This window comes from Ascaphus truei, chromosome 3, assembly GCF_040206685.1.
Source record: "Ascaphus truei isolate aAscTru1 chromosome 3, aAscTru1.hap1, whole genome shotgun sequence".
Lineage (NCBI taxonomy): Eukaryota > Metazoa > Chordata > Amphibia > Anura > Ascaphidae > Ascaphus > Ascaphus truei.
In genome coordinates, this window is record NC_134485.1 from 256,404,914 (window position 1) to 256,423,251 (window position 18,338).

Sequence of the window (18,338 nt, forward strand, 5' to 3'; positions counted from 1 at the left end):
TGCTCTGAAATGTTGCAGCATGGCAGTGTACCACACTGCACACACTTACCTGCTGTCACTTTATTTAGAAGCACAAGGGAGTTCAGCACCTTGTTGAAGTTCTGTCCCTGATAGAGGTCATTTGCATCAAACGTCTGCAAAACACAAAACAATTAAAAAGGTAGTTTTAACCTAACTGTAGTTGGTTTGTACTGCTCAAGGGCCAAGGCACATAGTTAATTTGCACATACAAGTATAATAGGTTACAAGCCTGTTCATATTGGATAGATATAGATATATACAGATATAGATATACCCATCACTGCAATTGAAAATGGGGGAGGAGACTGATCTAAGGTTAAGAACATTGAGCACCATGTATATACTTCAAGATCTATATTGGTGTTCCTTTTTCAGGTTGTCCCATCTGTCAATTATTAGTTACCCCAAGAAGATCCATTCCTCAAGTGTAAATCTTAAGACATTGACAAAAGATCACTGTGACCTTAAAAGGTTGTGTATTAACATATACAATTATAAAGTTAGGACTATTAAAAGCATAATCTGAGGGGAAAAAAAAAAAAAGCATAATCTGAGGGGAAATATATATATATATATATATATATATATATATATATATAAATAATTTCTCCCCCCCTCCCTTTTTTTTTGCCCAAAAGAAGCAGATACCACTAGACCTTCAATGTGGATTTTCTCAAGATGAGCTCTTCACCAATTTTGCATCCAGCAATTAAATGAATAACAGGATGCTCCATCTCTCCTAGGTTTCCTGTCACTTGTGCATGGACTCCGATTAGTCTATTTACAATAATGCGATTGGTGGATATAGCGAACCCTAGCTTATCCCAGCCCATATATGTAATGGAAACAGAGCTATACTGTATGAACAGAAAACACAGTGGGTCTGTTTTTCTTTCTTAAGTTCTTCTTCTATAAAGTTGCTGCCATTTCCGCTCATAGAAAGAATAGGAAACATTTTGTGTATTGAAATGCATTAAAAAAAAAAAAAAAAAAAAAGATAATAAATAACCAATGTATCCCTCTTTCAACTTCCTATTAACATAATCAATAGGAAAATAGTGTATAAAATCGGAACAGGAAGCATAAAAGGAAAGCTCCTCCTAAATGCTTGTCTCTTGTTCACACCAGTGATAAAGTAATCACACAAGGATAAATCAATGTGTGGGTGCCAGTCACAGACATGGCAGAGACAGGAGATCATGCTGCAACATATACAAAATATTGTTTAACGGGGACTATACTTAGCCAATTTTTAAACAAAAAAGGCATCAAGCACCAATTTTAAGCTAGTCATATCACTGCCATTAGCACCGGCATGAGAGAGACACACAGCAGCTGACGGTGACACTGCGGCGAGCTACTCACTGGTAGCCGGCGAAGTACCGGTAGTTCGCGATCGACGATGTTGGAGACACGTGATCTACGCCGTATCATCAACTGGTTGGCCAGTTAGGCGCAGGCACCCACAAAAGCCATTGCGGGGCACAGCGTGGGAGACCCCTGAACTAGATGACGCAACTATTACGTCAAGGGGCCCCTGGAGTGCCAAACCTGATGACATTGTAGCTACGTCTATAGGCACCCAAAGGGTTCAGATTAGAAATGATTATTATGATGATTGTTCAGGGGTGGAGCAAAATATAAAATACTTTGGCGATAGCCAGGGTTTTTAGGTGGTTCAATGCGTCACAGTGTGCGTCACAGTGTGCATCTGTTACACGCAGACCCGCGCAGAAAGGACACACGGACACACACCTCCCCTTGCCACACATTGTCTGAATTGAAAGCAGTGGCGGGAGGAGTTCTGGAGCGCACCACATTGCTCCCTTCCCCACCCCAACCTTTTGCCATCTACTCAACAATTTCCACCACACGCCACACTAAGCGGCATCGCCATAGCACGCTCTACCCTGCTTTGGAGGCAACGTTTGCAAAGCATGATGGGAAGCGATGTTGCCGGTTGCGGCTGTGACTGGAAAAGTCACAGACTCCAGGGACTTATCCACCCCTGTTATTAATATTTTTATTAATAGGATGGTTTCAAAATAATTGGCTTCATAACCAATCTTTTGATGGACTGTCAGCTCAAAAACCCATCTGTTTAGCTGTGTCATTTTTTCTTAGTGTAAGACTCAGTACACACAGAGGTGTGCAAACTTTGTCTGCGTCCCCCTGTCTGCTCTCCCCTCCCCCTTACCTTTTCTCCAGCATTATCTAACGTTGCTTTTCCATTCAACTCTGCGCTGCCATGGAGACGCGTCGCCAGAAGCCGCCGGAGACAAGGGATATACAGAGGACTCGCGTGCTCCCCGGCATTTCATTTAAATGTAAGCGCTGCACCCACTCCCAGAAAATGTAGCGCCCCCCCAGTTTGCGCACCTCTGCAGTACAGGGTAGAAGACGTAGATATATTTAATAGACTTGCCGAGATTTGCTGTGCATTGCTTAAACTCATCACAGCCAGAGCACTGCTTAACGTCTTCATTACCAGGCGCCTGGCAACCATGGTTTAACCTCACCAATAGACTAAACTGCAGGAAATTGCTGACACCCTTCTAGAGCTGGGCAATACAAGAACATGACCATAATATTGCGTTCATAACAAACGACAAGAAGTCCATAATTCATTGCATTATGGCAATATTGGCATCAGTCAGAACTAGAAGTAATTGATGTTTCAGCTATTTAAGACAAGGCATCTTCAACAGGATCGTGACACCCCTGCCTCCCCAGCACACTACGGATGAATAGCAGCAGCATCCCTGTTTCCCAGAAGGAAGCTTTCCTGTGTTTTGCCCCCTTTCTCCTAATCCATGAGATTTAGGGATAGGGTGACGCAAGGACTATTTCAGTTGCACATTTATGAGGGGGAATTACCATTATAAAATATATTTAAAAAAAAAAAATTGGTTTTCTTTGCTTTCTATTTTCTTTTTACCACAGATATGTATAGGGGGGAAAAAGTGATTGTGATACATTTTTTTTTTGTAACGTTATAGTAGCAATTTTTTGGGGTTACTTCCCAGCCCTGAACCGGTCACTATTAAAAAGTCAGACTGACCTCTTGACTAGCAAATTCCTGCAGACACCTTTTTATTATTTGTTTTAATCCACTCACTATCCAAAAGGCCTGCCCTGCAAGGACATCTTCATCGCCAGACACCTGCAGAGCACAGTTTAAAGCACTAACTAAACCCTTTTTCCTGTATGGGACCTGGGGGTCCACCAGAGCGAAACCTCCCTATATTCGGCTACGGGGACCACCTGGTTCTGGAGATACTCATATGGGAAGCTAGCGGTATTGCTTCCTGCTTTTTAAAGGGGATTTAAATGGCCGTTCCAGTTGAAAGCCACAACTGACGTTGCAGCTTTCCAATGGCCAGAGATTTGGCAGCCATTTTGTTTCCCGAAGAGGGAGAATTAAACAAAGGCACATCACCGGTAATTATGTTGGTTATCAGGGGATCCCGCATATCTTAAAATAGCGCTATTCAGCCCTGGTGACCCCCAACTCCCCCCAGTTTAACAAAAACAGGTATAAGCAATTGTTGCTTATACGGCAACACCCCCACAACAGACTGGCACAACAAAGCTCCCCGATTCTACAGCCCATCTGCAGAACACTGTTTAACCATTGTACAGAAAGATAACGAACAAAACATTAGCTGGGTTAAAAAAATAAAAATAAAATAAAAAAGTAAAACATGAATACACTTGGCAAAAGCATCAGTGCCTGTCGCTGCAGGAAAGGGTACAGACCTTTTATACCATATTGGTCAAAGTGGTGGAGAGCCCAGGGTAAGCAGATAAATCATGAAAAAGACCTAAGAAACGAGGCTCAGGTTTACAATACAGAAGTCACTGAATACAGAGACAGCAGCGTTATCGGTTATTCATAAAGCTTGTTAGAAAATGCTTATCATTATATTGTATGTCAATGTATTGGCTTTAAGAAGCCACGCTTAGTTGAGGTAATTCATATCATCTCCTTTGCGGTTATATTTTACTAGTTGAAACTCTTTGCTGGTCACAACAGCACATACTGCACAACGCCTACTAAAACAACCCTCTCATGGATGCATTCACAACAAAGAGACAGAGACCTGCAGCTTCATGGAGGCAAGAAGCAGCATTCTGATCCGTGCGGTTTTACAGATTGCATTGTTAAAATCTAGGCATAGCTGCAGTGTTTCACTGGACAAGTACAGGTTTCAGCTGCACACCGCTGATAGTTCACCCACTACCAAAAACTGAAATGGCAACCCTGCTCCGACATCTTTATACACCATCACAAAACAATAGCAAAAAGGATAAAAACAGAATGCCACCACAATACACCAACATGGTGCTGTATGTGATAAATGGCAAAACTGGAACAATGATATGGGGAGGAAAATCAAGCCACGTTCAACTTTCAGGGGTCAATTTGTTCAGATTTTTTATTTGGACAAATAGTTGATATTTTAGTAGAAGCTTTCACGAGCGCTCTCTTCCTCAGGTCAGGCGACAGTGAAAGGGGTGCCATGAGTTTAGCATGGGGTGCACACCTATCTGAGACATACTCACAAGTGGCATTTTTTTTATTTGCTGTACGACTTTGACACATGTAAAATCCAAGATAACAATCCAAGGCAGGTGAGGTGGGGAAAGAATGGCACAGGGGATAGTAAATATGGGTTGTGGGTCATGGATTTCCTGAGGCACGCGAGGAGACACAGCGCCTGTAACTTCAAACTGTGACTGGGATCCAGAGGCCGACGCAGCCCAGGGTTACGCTGACCCGTGATCTCACTATGGACTCAAAACTTTTTTGTTTTTTTCCTGAATTACTGGAACTGTTAATCAGTGAATTATTCTGTTTACAGGCTTCTGCCATCATTTTTCAATTTGCTATTCTGTCCAAAATCACATTTGACACTACGTTTCATAATAATTGGTAATGTGATGGGAACAGTTTACAACAAAGATCAGGTGATCAAAATGTATGCGAAGAGTGTGCTTATATGTGGAGTGCTACAAACCAAGATACATTGGTTATAACATATAAAGGAGGATCCTTTTATGTTTGCAAACCCGACATGCACGGTCTATTCCCCATACATGTATGTATATTGTTTCGGTATTTTCATATATGCAAGATAATTGGTGAAAGCATACAATACAGGCATACCCCGCATTAACGTACGCAATGGGACCGGAGCATGTATGTAAAGCGAAAATGTACTTAAAGTGAAGCACTACCTTTTACCCACTTATCGATGCATGTACTGTACTGCAATCGTCATATACGTGCATAACTGATGTAAATAACGCATGTGTAACAGGCTCTATAGTCTCCCCGCTTGCGCACAGCTTCGGTACAGGTAGGGAGCCGGTAGTGCTGTTCAGGACGTGATGACAGGCGCATGCGTGAGCTGCCGTTTGCCTATTGGGCGATATGTCCTTACTCGCGAGTGTACTTAAAGTGAGTGTCCTTAAAGCGGGGTATGCCTGTACTAAGAAGTGTTACATTTACAGTGCAATAACACAATGCATATGACTAGATGATATTTACTTTAACGGATAACAAATCACTGGGTGTTTTTAAATGTGTACTGTAGTTGCATGTGCCAATGATGTGTGTTTTTTGATACAGTAATATAAAGATAAAATGAAGAGTGTGACTTATCTTTGGGGTTAATGTTGCTCTCTTTTTGTAGATTGTAAATAAACAGACAGGGCAATAAATGGGTAAATGTGAGTGAGAAATGTGGAGGACCTGTGGGACTTTCCATCAGCAGTGTGAAGGGGAATTCAAGTGTAAGATGAACACAGCCAGGGAGAAACAATGAATGCAATTCTGATTGTGTGTAAGAAACCCCACATCAGTATGAAGTACTCATTTTTTGCTGTATACATTTCCCACTATCGATGTCATCCATTTCTTGCCCTGTCTGTTTATTAACTATTCCCTCTGCCAGTCCTTCTCTATCCCATCTGCATAGGGTTGGGAGAGAACAAACAAACTCCAATGACAACGATATTAACTAATTTCTTGCAATAATCATCCAATCAGCAAACGAAGGAGAAACAGGTGCGCAAATCACACCAGGACATGTAAGAGAGAGTAAAAACACCAAATAGTGCAATATTGTCTACTTCAGCAAATTAGCTTCAATGCTGGAAGTTCTATAAAATTTGCACTCACGTGTTTAACGTGAAATCAGAGCGTTGTGGTTATTCAAAGTTACCAACTTATGTCTCCAGACAAAATATTCACAGCACACAGCATCCGCTCCACGGCCGTCACAGCAGGTACTGGGCTGATTAAAGTTGTCCTCCACTCCAGATGTCATCAACAAGTGCTCCTTTAGTGGTCACTGATATCACCCAACACGTGTTTCCACTGTAAAGTCTTCCTCAAGGGCTAATCCGTGGAGCGGATGCTCTGTGCTGTGAATATTTTGTCTGACCCTGTGACCCAGTGTGGTCTGAATGCTCTCAAACAAAGGCACTTATGTAAGTGGAATACTTTGTGTTTTTAACATTAAAAAAACAGTACTATACTATTTTGCTTTGCCCCTCTTTTTGTATATGGAATTTCCCCCTCTCTATGTGGATCTGGAGTACCTGTCTGGAGACATAAGTTGGTAACTTTGAATAACCACAACGCTTTCATTTCACGTTAAACACGTGAGTGCAAATTTTATAGAACTTCCAGCATTGAAGCTAATTTGCTGAAGTAGACAATATTGCACTATTTGGTGTTTTTACTCTCTCTTACATGTCCTGATGTGATTTGCGCACCTGTTTCTCCTTCGTTTGCTGATTGAATTTGGTTTGAATTCTACGTCAGGAGCTGCACTCATTAAGGATAGTATATCATCTGTGTTACCTTTTGATTTGTTGTGATATTATTTGCGCTTGATTTTTCCTTGCACAATAATCATCCAATAGAATAAAAAAAGAAAGAAATATAGTGTCTCTTAACCTCATCCTTCCCCACAATGTCTCCATCAGGCAGGAGGAAGGGTATAAGAGACATTGGGTGGGAAGAGGAAGGAGTGAAGAGACATTGGGGGGAGGAGGAAGGGGTGAAGAGACATTGGTGGGACGAAGGGGTTAAGAGGGAGGGAGGGAGAAAGGAAGATTACCAGCAGTAGGATCCTTTGACCGCTGCAGCATGTGAAGGCTGTCATTAATACCTCGATAATAAACAAACAATGGTAAGGGCCCAGTTACCGTCCATTTTTATTACGACGGTATTTACGATCATACCGGTATATTGCCCAACCCTACATCTGCCTTAGTGAATTGTTATCTTGGTTTTTACATCTGTGTTAAGTTGGTGGAACCTCTGTAAATCAGTCTTGCTGTCCTGAGGAAGAGAGAGAACTCTCGAAAGCTTGTCATATCTATTGTTAGTCCAAATATAAAAAGGTACCACCTAATACTGAAGTACTATACTCATTTGCTCTGCACTATCCAGCTGGACAAACAGGACTATTTCTACTTTATTCAGTTTTTCCCTAATGCTTGCAACATTTATGTAGTTAGATTTTTTTTTTTAATGACAGTATACAGTAGTATGTATTTCCATTGATTAGCAGGGGTGTGCAAACTTTTTGCCATGCGCCCCCCTTCCTGTTCTCCCCCACTGTTCGCGTCCCCCTTTACCCAGTCTGAAGCGTCAAATGACACCGCGGGATCATTTGACTCCGCGTTGCCCAAGCCAACTGAGTCCTGGTAAGGGAAGTTACAGAGGCCTCGCGCGGTCCCAAGCATCGCGCGGTCCCAAGCATTTAAATGCCTTGAGGAAGAGTGCATAGCCACAAACCGCCAACCCCCTTAAAGAAAATCTTGCGCCCCCAGTTTGCGCACACCTGGATTAGAAGACAGCAAACCGCCATTTTTAATTACCTGTACTTGATAATAAAAAATAAAATAAAAAATCAACCAAGAAAGAAAAAAAGACATTGTGAAGACTTGTAAAACCAAATACACTTTCTCCAGGCCCAATAAAAAAAAGCAATGTTCTAAATGAGAGTTTAAATAGAAACATTAACTTCTGTTAATTGTACCCACAGATATAAAAGTCACACTGTTGTAATTAAATAGCCGGCAACCACCACCTATCATTGTCCCTGCATAACCCCAAATGTGCCCAAGCAAACTGCAATCAGTTAGTTATGCAGAGCAAGTATTTTGTGTGCTTCATATGGAGTATATGTAGCGTGCAGCAGTATGTTTAGTTTCACTTGACTATAGGGTGCCAACATTTCCTATTGGACTACACAAAGACAAATACTGTAAGAAAGGGAGCTGTGCATTGCACATTGAGCATTTTCCCTTGCAAAACGACATTCCATATGCAAACTTCTGGCTATTACAATACTGTGTAGGCAGCACGATCGGGATACAATAGGGACTATACCTCGAGTTGTTTAACCCACAGATGCCTTGTGTTCACACACTATTCCCACCAGCTGTATGGCTCCTGTCCTAGTGGGATAAATTGAACTCACAACCCAGTGCTGATATACCTAGTTTAGTTTAGTAGACCCACACTCATTACTGTTGGGCAATTTAGCTTGTGGATTTACCCTGGGTAACGGTCATCCTGAGCTACCATATTACTCACCTACCCCCATCTTTGGCTACCCCCTTATCATACGCTTTAGCTTATCCTATATCAGAGCGAGAGTACCAATTTAATATTTGTTTTATTACAATTACTGAATCAGTGATTAGTTGTTTATGTGCTATTTGTTTTTGTCCACCCATATACTTTACTTAGTATCAACCATTAAAGATTACGTGATAGATTTACTCATATACGTTCATTCTGGCGAGTGCTGCACCATAGGGGATCTTTTTACTTGCTTTGGCAAGTTGTTCTTCTCATTTATCTGTACCCCTGGCACCACCAACTCAGCACAGGCTTACCCCGGTTTAAGGACAATCACTTTAAGTAAACTCGCGAGTAAGGACATAACGCCCAATAGGCAAACAGCAGCTCGCACATGTGCCTGTCAACGCGTCCTGATCAGCAATACCGGCTCCCTACCTGTACCGAAGCTGTGCGCAAGCGGGGAGACTATAGAGCCTGTTACAAATGCGTTATTTACATCAGTTATGTACGTATATGACTATTGCAGTACAGTACAAGCATCGATAGGTGGGGAAAAGGTAGTGCTTCACTTTAAGTACATTTTCGCTTTACAAACATGCTCCGGTCCCATTGCGTACATTAATGTGGGGTATGCCTGTACAGACTGTAGCAAGAGCTCTCTCCCACCCTCCTTTCCCCTCTTATTATTGCTATATAATTTGTAAAGATAAATTAATAGAAATATGCTGTTTGTTATTTGTTGAAGACTACCTTGTATTTACAGTATTTTATTCTTTTATTATTATTAGTTTAGGTTTCAGTCCAGCCACTCGGAAAGTTTAGCACTGTACATTTTCACATAACCTCATTTAAACTCCTTATTAAAGCACATACAGAGGAGCCAACTCCTCGACCCATAATGTTATGAGATTTCCATTACAATAAGGGACTAGGTTTGTAACCGAATGTAAATAATAGATGTGAACACCTACATTGTTAGCTATGAACTGGAGGAACAAGGTTACGGTATTGGAGAACAAATTCAATAACTCACAATAGCCCAGAGTAAAAAAGCATGAACTGGTTCATCAGAATTTGTGCTGTGTGAACAGGGGCGGATTTCCCATCAGGCTGAGTAGTCTATAGCAGCAATTTTTTTTGGGTGCGGCAATTGTTGGGGGAAGGAAATGTAAGAGTTAGAGTGTAACTTTTCCGCAGCGGCCCCCTTCTATAGCGTCACGACACGTTGCCATGACAACACGGCGTCAGATGCTGCCGTGACGTCACTACGCTATAGAGGAGGGCCGCCCTCGTGCAGCAAAAACGTAAGTCCGCCACGGATTGTGAATCCAAATACATAGGGTTTATTCATTAAAAACAGTGCCATGTCAGAGTTTGTGAGGCAGTGCCTGATCAGCATTGTCACAGATTAATGAATATACCCCCATAGAGCGCAACATACATTACATTTTCTCAAAGGTAAACAGATGCCATTTAATCCAGTGTAGCCTACACAACCAACTATATATATATATGCCTGTGCATTGGTTTGGTCATTGCTAGACTTTGTGGAGAAATAATTGATCTTGGGAGGAGATATCTGTTTCACTCTAAAATGTTAAATCTTGTTTCACCTAAAGAGAAAAAAAAAAAGTAAGTGTAATTGCAGCCCAATCATTTACATACTACTATATTGTATTGTATTGTATGTCTTTATTTATATAGCGCCATTAATGTACATAGCGCTTCACAGTAGTAATACATGTGGTAATCAAATAAATAACAGATAATATAAATAACAGATCATGGGAATAAGTGCTTTAGACATAAAAGTAACATTTCGGAAGAGGAGTCCCTGCCCCGAGGAGCTTACAGTCTAATTGGTAGGTAGAACGTACAGAGACAGTAGGAGGGAGTTCTGGTAAGTGCGTCTGCAGGGGGCCAAGCTTTATGTATCGTGTTCAGAATATCCACAGTGCTATTCATATGCTTCTTTAAGCAAGTGTGTCTTAAGGTGGGTCTTAAAGGTGGATAGAGAGGGTGCTAGTCGGGTACTGAGGGGAAGGGCATTCCAGAGGTGTGGGGCAGAAAGTGAGAAAGGTTTAAGGCGGGAGAGGGCTTTAGATACAAAGGGGGTAGAAAGAAGACATCCTTGAGAAGAACGCAAGAGTCTGGATGGTGCATAACGAGAAATTAGGGATGAGATGTAAGGAGGGGCAGAAGAATGTAAAGCTTTAAAAGTGAGGAGAAGTATGGAATGTGAGATGCGGGATTTGATCGGAAGCCAGGAGAGGGATTTCATGAGGGGAGATGCTGAGACAGATCTAGGAAAGAGTAGAGTGATTCTGGCAGCAGCGTTTAGGATAGATTGTAGGGGAGACAGGTGAGTCAGGAAGGCCGGACAGCAGGAGGTTACAGTAATCAAGACGGGAGAGAATGAGGGCCTGAGTCAGAGTTTTAGCAGTCGAGCAACAGAGGAAAGGGCGTATCTTTGTTATATTGCGGAGGATAAAGCGACAAGTTTTAGAAATGTTTTGAGTGTGAGGGGCGAATGTGAGAGAGGAGTCGAGTGTGACCCCTAGGCAGCGTGCTTGGGCTACTGGGTGAATGATTGTAGTTCCAACAGTAATGTGGAAGGAGGTAGAAGGGCCAGGTTTGGGAGGAAGTATGAGGAGCTCTGTTTTAGCCATGTTGAGTTTAAGGCGGCAGAGGGCCATCCAGGATGATATAGCAGAGAGACATTCAGAAACTTTGGTTTGTACAGCAGGTGTAAGGACAGGTGTTGAAAAGTATATTTGTGTGTCGTCGGCATAGAGGTGATAATTAAACCCAAAAGATGTTATTAGGTCACCTAGAGAGAGTGTGTACAGAGAAAAGAGAAGAGGTCCCAGGACAGAGCCCTGGGGTACCCCCACAGAGAGATCAATAGAGGAGGAGGAGGTGTTAGCAGAAGAGACACTGAAAGTACGATGGGAGAGGTAGGATGAGATCCAGGATAGAGCTTTGTTCCGAATACCTAGAGTATGGAGAATGTGGAGAAGAGGGTGGTCCATGGTGTCAAATGCTGCAGAGAGGTCGAGTAATATGAGCAGAGTGTAATGACCTCTGTCTTTGGCAGCATGGAGGTCGTCAGTTATTTTAGTGAGGGCTGTTTCGGTGGAGTGAGCAGAGCGGAAGCCAGATTGTAGAGGGTCTAGGAGAGAATAGGTGTTGAGAAAATGGAGCAAGCGAGAGAATACAAGACGTTCAAGGAGTTTAGAGGCAAAAGGCAGGAGGGAGACAGGTCGATAGTTAGAAAGACAGGTAGGGTCAAGCTTGCTGTTTTTGAGTAATGGTATGACTGTTGCATGTTTGAAGGAGGATGGAAAGGTTCCAGAGCAGAGGGAGGAGTTAAAAATGTGCGTGAGCGTAGGGATTATAGTAGGAGCAAGAGGTTTTAGGAGATGGGAGGGAATGGGGTCAAGAGGGCAAGTGGTAGAGGGAGAAGAGGCGATCAACAGCGACACATCCTCCTCTGAGACAGTGGAAAAAGAGTCAAGGAAGGCAGGAGGAGAGTTAGGAAGAGGTGTAGGATAGGAGGAAGAAACAGAGGGGATGTTCTGCCGTATGGATTCCACCTTTTCCTTAAAATAGTCAGCAAAGTCCTGAGCGGAGATGGAGGAAGGAGAGGCAGCTGAGGGTGGTTTGAGTAGAGTATCAAAGACAGAGAACAGTCGCCGTGGGTTAGACTTGTGCATGTTGATTAGTGCAGAAAAATAGGCTTGTTTAGCTTGTGAGAGGGCAGAGTTGAAACAGGATAGCATAAATTTGTAGTGAAGGAAGTCTGCGAGAGTGTGAGACTTCCTCCAGAGGTGTTCAGAGGAACGAGTGGAGGAACGCAGCATGCGCGTGTGGGAATTTAGCCAGGGTCTAGGGTTAGAAGGGCGAGTGCGGCAGAGAGAAAGCGGGGCATGTAGATCAAGAGACGAGGACAAGGCAGAGTTGTAGTTTCTGACCAGGTTGTCAGGGTCTGTAGCAGAGCTGAGAGAGGAGAGGGTGGAGCTTAAAGTGGACTCAACGTCAGGTAAGTGAATAGAGCGCAGGTTTCTGCAGAACCGGGGGGTAGATGGAGGTGGAGAAGGGGAGAAGCGAGATAGAGAGAATGAGATGAGGTGATGGTCAGAGAGAGGAAAAGGGGAAATGGAGAAATCAGAGAGAGAGAAGTTTTTAGTGAAAACCAGGTCTAAGTAGTGGCCATCCTTGTGGGTGCTGGCTGCAGTCCACTGTTGAAGGCCAAAAGAAGAGGTTAGAGAAAGAAAGCGGGAAGCCCAAGGGAGAGAGGGGTCATCAATGTGGCAATTGAAGTCCCCAAGGAGAAGAACAGGGGAGTCTGAGGAGAGAAAGAAAGAGAGCCAGGATTCAAAGTGAGAGAGAAAGGCAGAAGGGGAATGAGTAGAGGTAGGTGGGCGATAGATGACCGCCACATGGACCGGGAGAGGAGAGAAGATCTGGACAGTGTGAGCCTCAAAGGAGGGAAAAGCAAGAGAGGGGGGAATAGGAAGGGTTCGGTAACGGCAGAGAGAGGAGAGCAGGAGCCCCACGCCTCCACCCCTGCCATCAGGGCGCGGAGTGTGGGAGAAGGAAAGGCCACCATAGGAGAGGGCAGCTTCCAGAGCAGAGTCAGACTGAGTGAGCCAGGTCTCAGTTATAGCAAAGAGAAGCAGGGAGTGAGAGAGAAAGAAGAATATGTTCAGAACATTGCTATATACAGCTAAACCCCGTTATAACGCGGGTCTCGGGGTCCACCCCAAGACCACCGCGTTACTAACGGGGTCGCGAGAAAAAAAAATGGCCGCCGCGCTTTAGCGCATATTCATCCCGCGGGACAGGAGATGGGAGCGGGCATGTCCCTCCGCTCCCCGCTTCCCCCTGTCACCGCGGGACAGGCCGCGGGGCAGGAGATGGGAGCGGGGATGTCTCTCCTGTCCCCGCTTCCCCCTGTCACCTCGGAACAGGCCGCGGGGCAGGAGATGGGAGCGGGGATGTCCCTCCTGTCCCCGCTTCCCCCTGTCACCTCGGGACAGGCCGCGGGGCAGGAGATGGGAGCGGGGATGTCCCTCCTGTCCCCGCTTCACCCTGTCACCGCGGGACAGGCCGCGGGGCAGGAGATGGGAGCGGGGATGTCCCTCCTGTCCCCGCTTCCCCCTGTCACCTCGGGACAGGCCGCGGGGCAGGAGATGGGAGCGGGGATGTCCCTCCTGTCCCCGCTTCACCCTGTCACCGCGGGACAGGCCGCGGGGCAGGAGATGGGAGTGGGGATGTCCCTCAGGTCGCCGCTTACCTCAGAACCATGCTGCCTGCATGGAGGTTGTAGCGGGGGGTTTCTTCTCCCCACCGCTGTCCCCGGTGCTCCCGCTGCCTGCGCGGGAGGAGGGGGGGGGAGCGGGTGGTGGTGCTGGTCGCGGCCCGTCTGTGTAGAGTGAGAGAGTGTGTGTGTATGTATATATGGGAGAGAAAGTGTGTGTGTGTATATGGGTGTGTGAGTGTGGGTAAGTGTCTGTGAGTGTGTGTAAGTGTCTGAGTGTGTGTGTAAGTGTGTGTAAGTGTGTGTGAGTGTGTGTGAGTGTGTGTGAGTGTCTGTGAGTGTGTAAGTGTGTGTGAGTGTGTGTGAGTGTGTGTGAGTGTGTGTGAGTGTCTGTGAGTGTCTGTGAGTGTCTGTGAGTGTCTAAGTGTGTGTAAGTGTGTGTGAGTGTGTGTGAGTGTCTGTGAGTGTGTAAGTGTGTGTGAGTGTGTGTGAGTGTGTGTGAGTGTGTGTGAGTGTCTGTGAGTGTCTAAGTGTGTGTAAGTGTGTGTGAGTGTGTGTGAGTGTGTGTGAGTGTGTAAGTGTGTGTAAGTGTGTGTGAGTGTGTGTGAGTGTGTGTGAGTGTGTGTGAGTGTCTGTGAGTGTCTAAGTGTGTGTAAGTGTGTGTAAGTGTGTGTGAGTGTGTGTGAGTGTCTAAGTGTGTGTGTGTGTGTGTGTGTGAGTGTGTGTGAGTGTCTGTAAGTGTGCGTGAGTGTGCGTAAGTGTGTGTGAGTGTGCGTGAGTGTGGTCAGTGTGTGTGCAGTGTGTCAGTGTGAGCAATGAGCAGTGTGTGTGCAGTGTGCAGTGTGTGTGCAGTGTGGCAGTGAGCAATGAGCAGTGTGTGTGCAGTGAGTGTGTGCAGTGTGTCAGTGTGAGCAATGAGCAGTGTGTGTGCAGTGTGCAGTGTGTGTGCAGTGTGGCAGTGTGAGCAATGAGCAGTGTGTGTGCAGTGAGTGTGTGCAGTGTGCAAAAAAAAAAATGTAAAAAAAAATTTTTTTTAAAAAATTTTTTTTTTTTTTTTTTTTTTTTTTTTTTTAAAAACGGGAGCCACGGGAAAACCGCGTTATAACCGAATCGCGGTATAACGAGGCGCGTTATAACGGGGTTTAGCTGTATCACCAAAAGGTAATTGCAGGTGGAAGAATTCAAGGAAAATAAACTAGTCCAACATCCTATGTTATTCCTGACTAACAGCAAGTAATATTATTTCCCTATTCACAAATGACAATCCAATACTAAAGCACAAGATAATATAGCAGTCATATTAGTCTAAAATATACACACACACACACACACACACGTCTCTCTAATCCATATCTCACAGCCTTAAAATCGGTGGGAAGATGGCATCAGGTGTACAGGAAGATGTATAGTAGCACTTGTGCTGGCAGGTTTAACCATTATATGAAAGCTTGAAAAATATACCCAGCTAAAGTAGGAAAGGTACTTGGCAACATGGCAAGTAAGGACTCAACCCCCAAACATGGAACACACCAAAAGGCAGTGGCCCTCATTTTCCAGCGGCTGGAACGTCCCTGGGCTCGACAGTGTCAAATTAGAAGACATGAAGGTAGAGGGTGCGAAGAATCCCCAGAGATTAAACAAAAAATGTCATTCAAACCTAAATCTGACTGCCCACAACTGCCGGACTCTCTCCTGTGAAGCAGCACTAGCACTGCAAGAACTGGAAGACACACTTAAAAAGATTAAATGGGATATTGTTTGCCTTAGTGAAGTAAGAAGAAAAGATGAAGGCCTCATTGAGCTCAAAAGTGGACACCTATTATATTACAGAGGTACAGAGAATGGAAGAATCAGTGGAGTGGACAACACCATTAAACCGGAGAAAGAAACATAGTGGAGTTTGAAAGTTCATCGGAAAGAGCCGCCAGATTCATTCAGTTGACAAAAGATACAGGCTTCAAATAATCCAAGTATAGGCTCTAACATCAAGTCACGCAGACAATGAAGTGGAAGACTTCTACCACACAATAAACCAATTTAACAAAGGAAATGGTCACCTCAAGATTGTTCTGGGAGATTTCAATGCAAAGATTGGTGCTCAGCAGAAAGATTAAGCATCAATTGGCAAGTATGATTATAGCAACAGGAATGAACATGGGGACAGATTGACAGAATGTAAAAAAAATCTACAGAACATAAAAAATTCTACATCATGAATGCATTCTTCAAGAAGAATCCAAATAGAAAATGGACAAGGAATAGACCCAATGAAATCAAGAATTAAATGTACTATATCCTAGCTCAAAAAACAAACACGTGATTGAAGACTGCACAGTCCTTAACTGGTTGGACACAAAGTGATGACCATTGCAAAATACATCTGAATGGAAAGAAGAAAACGGATTAAAAATACAAAAATCAACATCAATAACCTCAAGAATAACAGCAGAGAAATTCAACTCTAACTGAAAATTCGCTTAAGTGGGCTCAAAATGTATAGGGACACTAACAATTAATTCTGTAGATTTTATGAAGATTGCAGTTGAAAGCACAGAAAACTAAAGGATTCGCTAACAAAAAACAGGAAGCAAATGTGAAATAAAGCAATCCCAAGACGCAAGAATTGAATATGCAGAGCTGTGCAAGACTATCTGCAAATGTATAGCGAAGATGTAAGAAAAGGTAACTGATGTGGTCTAATCAAAGATAACAAAAAGCATAAAGAAGATGAAGCAGCATCTTATAATTGGGAAATGCAAACCATTGCACTCAAACGAGACGATGGAACAACAACAACAACAAAAGACCGCACTTATTATAAAGAGAGTTTAGGACTTTTACATGAAATTGTACAAGAACACAACACAGGGTATAATCCAGCAGATGAAGAGTGAGCAGAAACCACCAATGATGAACCATTTATCCTTCCAGAAAAAATGGCAAAAGCAATAAAATCCATGAGGATTGGGAAGGAGCCCGGGGAAGATGTAATTACAACAGATATCTTGAAAGAAGCTGTGGAAGAAATGGAGAAAATCCTTGCAAAACACTCTTTATATGCCATTTCAAGAACGGGAAAATTGCAGATCAAAGGGGCAATGGCACTTTTCCCCTTATCCACAAGAAGGGAGGCAAAGACCTCAATAACTACAGACTAATCAGTCTACTTCCAATCACAGATTTTTACAGACTAATTGGCTGCAACTGACCCTGGACTTAGCCCAGACTACAGAACAAGCAGGATTTTGCAGTGTATACAACACAATGGACCATATTAAAGTCATACAAGAAGTGATACCTCAAGTAACGAATACATTCTATAACTCATTTTAGGATTCGTAGATTTAAAAAAAAAAAAAAAAAATACATTTGATTCTGTCTACCCCTCAGCGATTCTAAATGCAAAGAAGGCAAAGTGTTGAGGACGAGTACAATGATATTCTAAAGAACATTTAAGAGAATTCCACAACAACCATTAGATTACATGAATATAACAAGCAAGATAAGGATCAGCAAGGGGAGATATTTACCTCCGTAGGTGCTGCCTTTAGCATGCCCAGATGTGATCTGTATGGAGGCTTTAATCTCCTGCGCATGGGAGCCAATAGTGTTATAGGTCAGCGGTGCGCAAACTCCCCACGCACATGCTCCCTCCTCGGTCATGCCCCCCCCTCGCGTCTAATGATGCGTCAATTGACACCGCGGGGTCATGTGACGTGACCCACGTTGCCATGGTGACGCGTCACACAGCCGGCTGACACAAGGTAAGTGGAGTGTTGCAGGGGCCTCACGCGATACCCCGGCATTGAATGCCTGGGGAAAGAGCGTGGGGCCTCTGTCTGCAACCGCCCCCCTCACCCCCCCCCAGAAGAATCTCCCGCCCCCCAGTTTGCGCACCGCTGTTATAGGTCGTGGCTTCCTCTTGCGGGACAGGATTTAAAACTCCATGAACAACCGACCGCTACATCCGCCATCATATGCATCTCGGAAAGCAAGGGGTCCCCGGAGAAGAAATAAATGGGGGTTCAGCTACGAAGAACCACCGCTTCCCACCTCAAATGCTGCTTTATATAGCAATGTTTTTTTAAACATTTTCATCCTCTTGGAAAGCAGTAGGAGAAATACATTGTCTATCAGTGCGTAAAAAGTATTAAACAAAATGTTTTTCAACGTGCACAATGCGTATATTTCAGAACACTTCACGTTTCAAAAGAAGTATGAGGCCACATTGCTGGATGATTTTCGGAACTAGAGCACATATAGAACAGTGGCAATTACTGGCAAAGGCCTGCAATGTATTGTATCAATATTTTGCAACGCTGCTGCTGCCCCCCCACATGTATAATCTCTATGGCAAAATGCAATGCTCTGGCTCCTGACCATCAACAAATGCATTGCTCCAAAATTCTTCAGTGGTTCACGGACCCTGAATATTTTAACGGT

At 43.9% G+C, this 18,338-nt stretch overlaps 1 protein-coding gene across 2 annotated transcripts in view; it reads right to left on the reverse strand.

Annotated features, from left to right (window-relative positions):
* ARHGEF7 (Rho guanine nucleotide exchange factor 7) overlaps positions 1–18,338 on the reverse strand; it is a 184,315-nt gene that overhangs the window by 126,037 nt on the left and 39,940 nt on the right. For both annotated transcript variants that reach the window (XM_075590690.1, XM_075590691.1), the window contains exon 3: positions 50–134. In XM_075590690.1, coding sequence (XP_075446805.1) covers positions 50–134 — 85 coding nt within the window. The remainder of the gene's footprint in view (positions 1–49; positions 135–18,338) is intronic.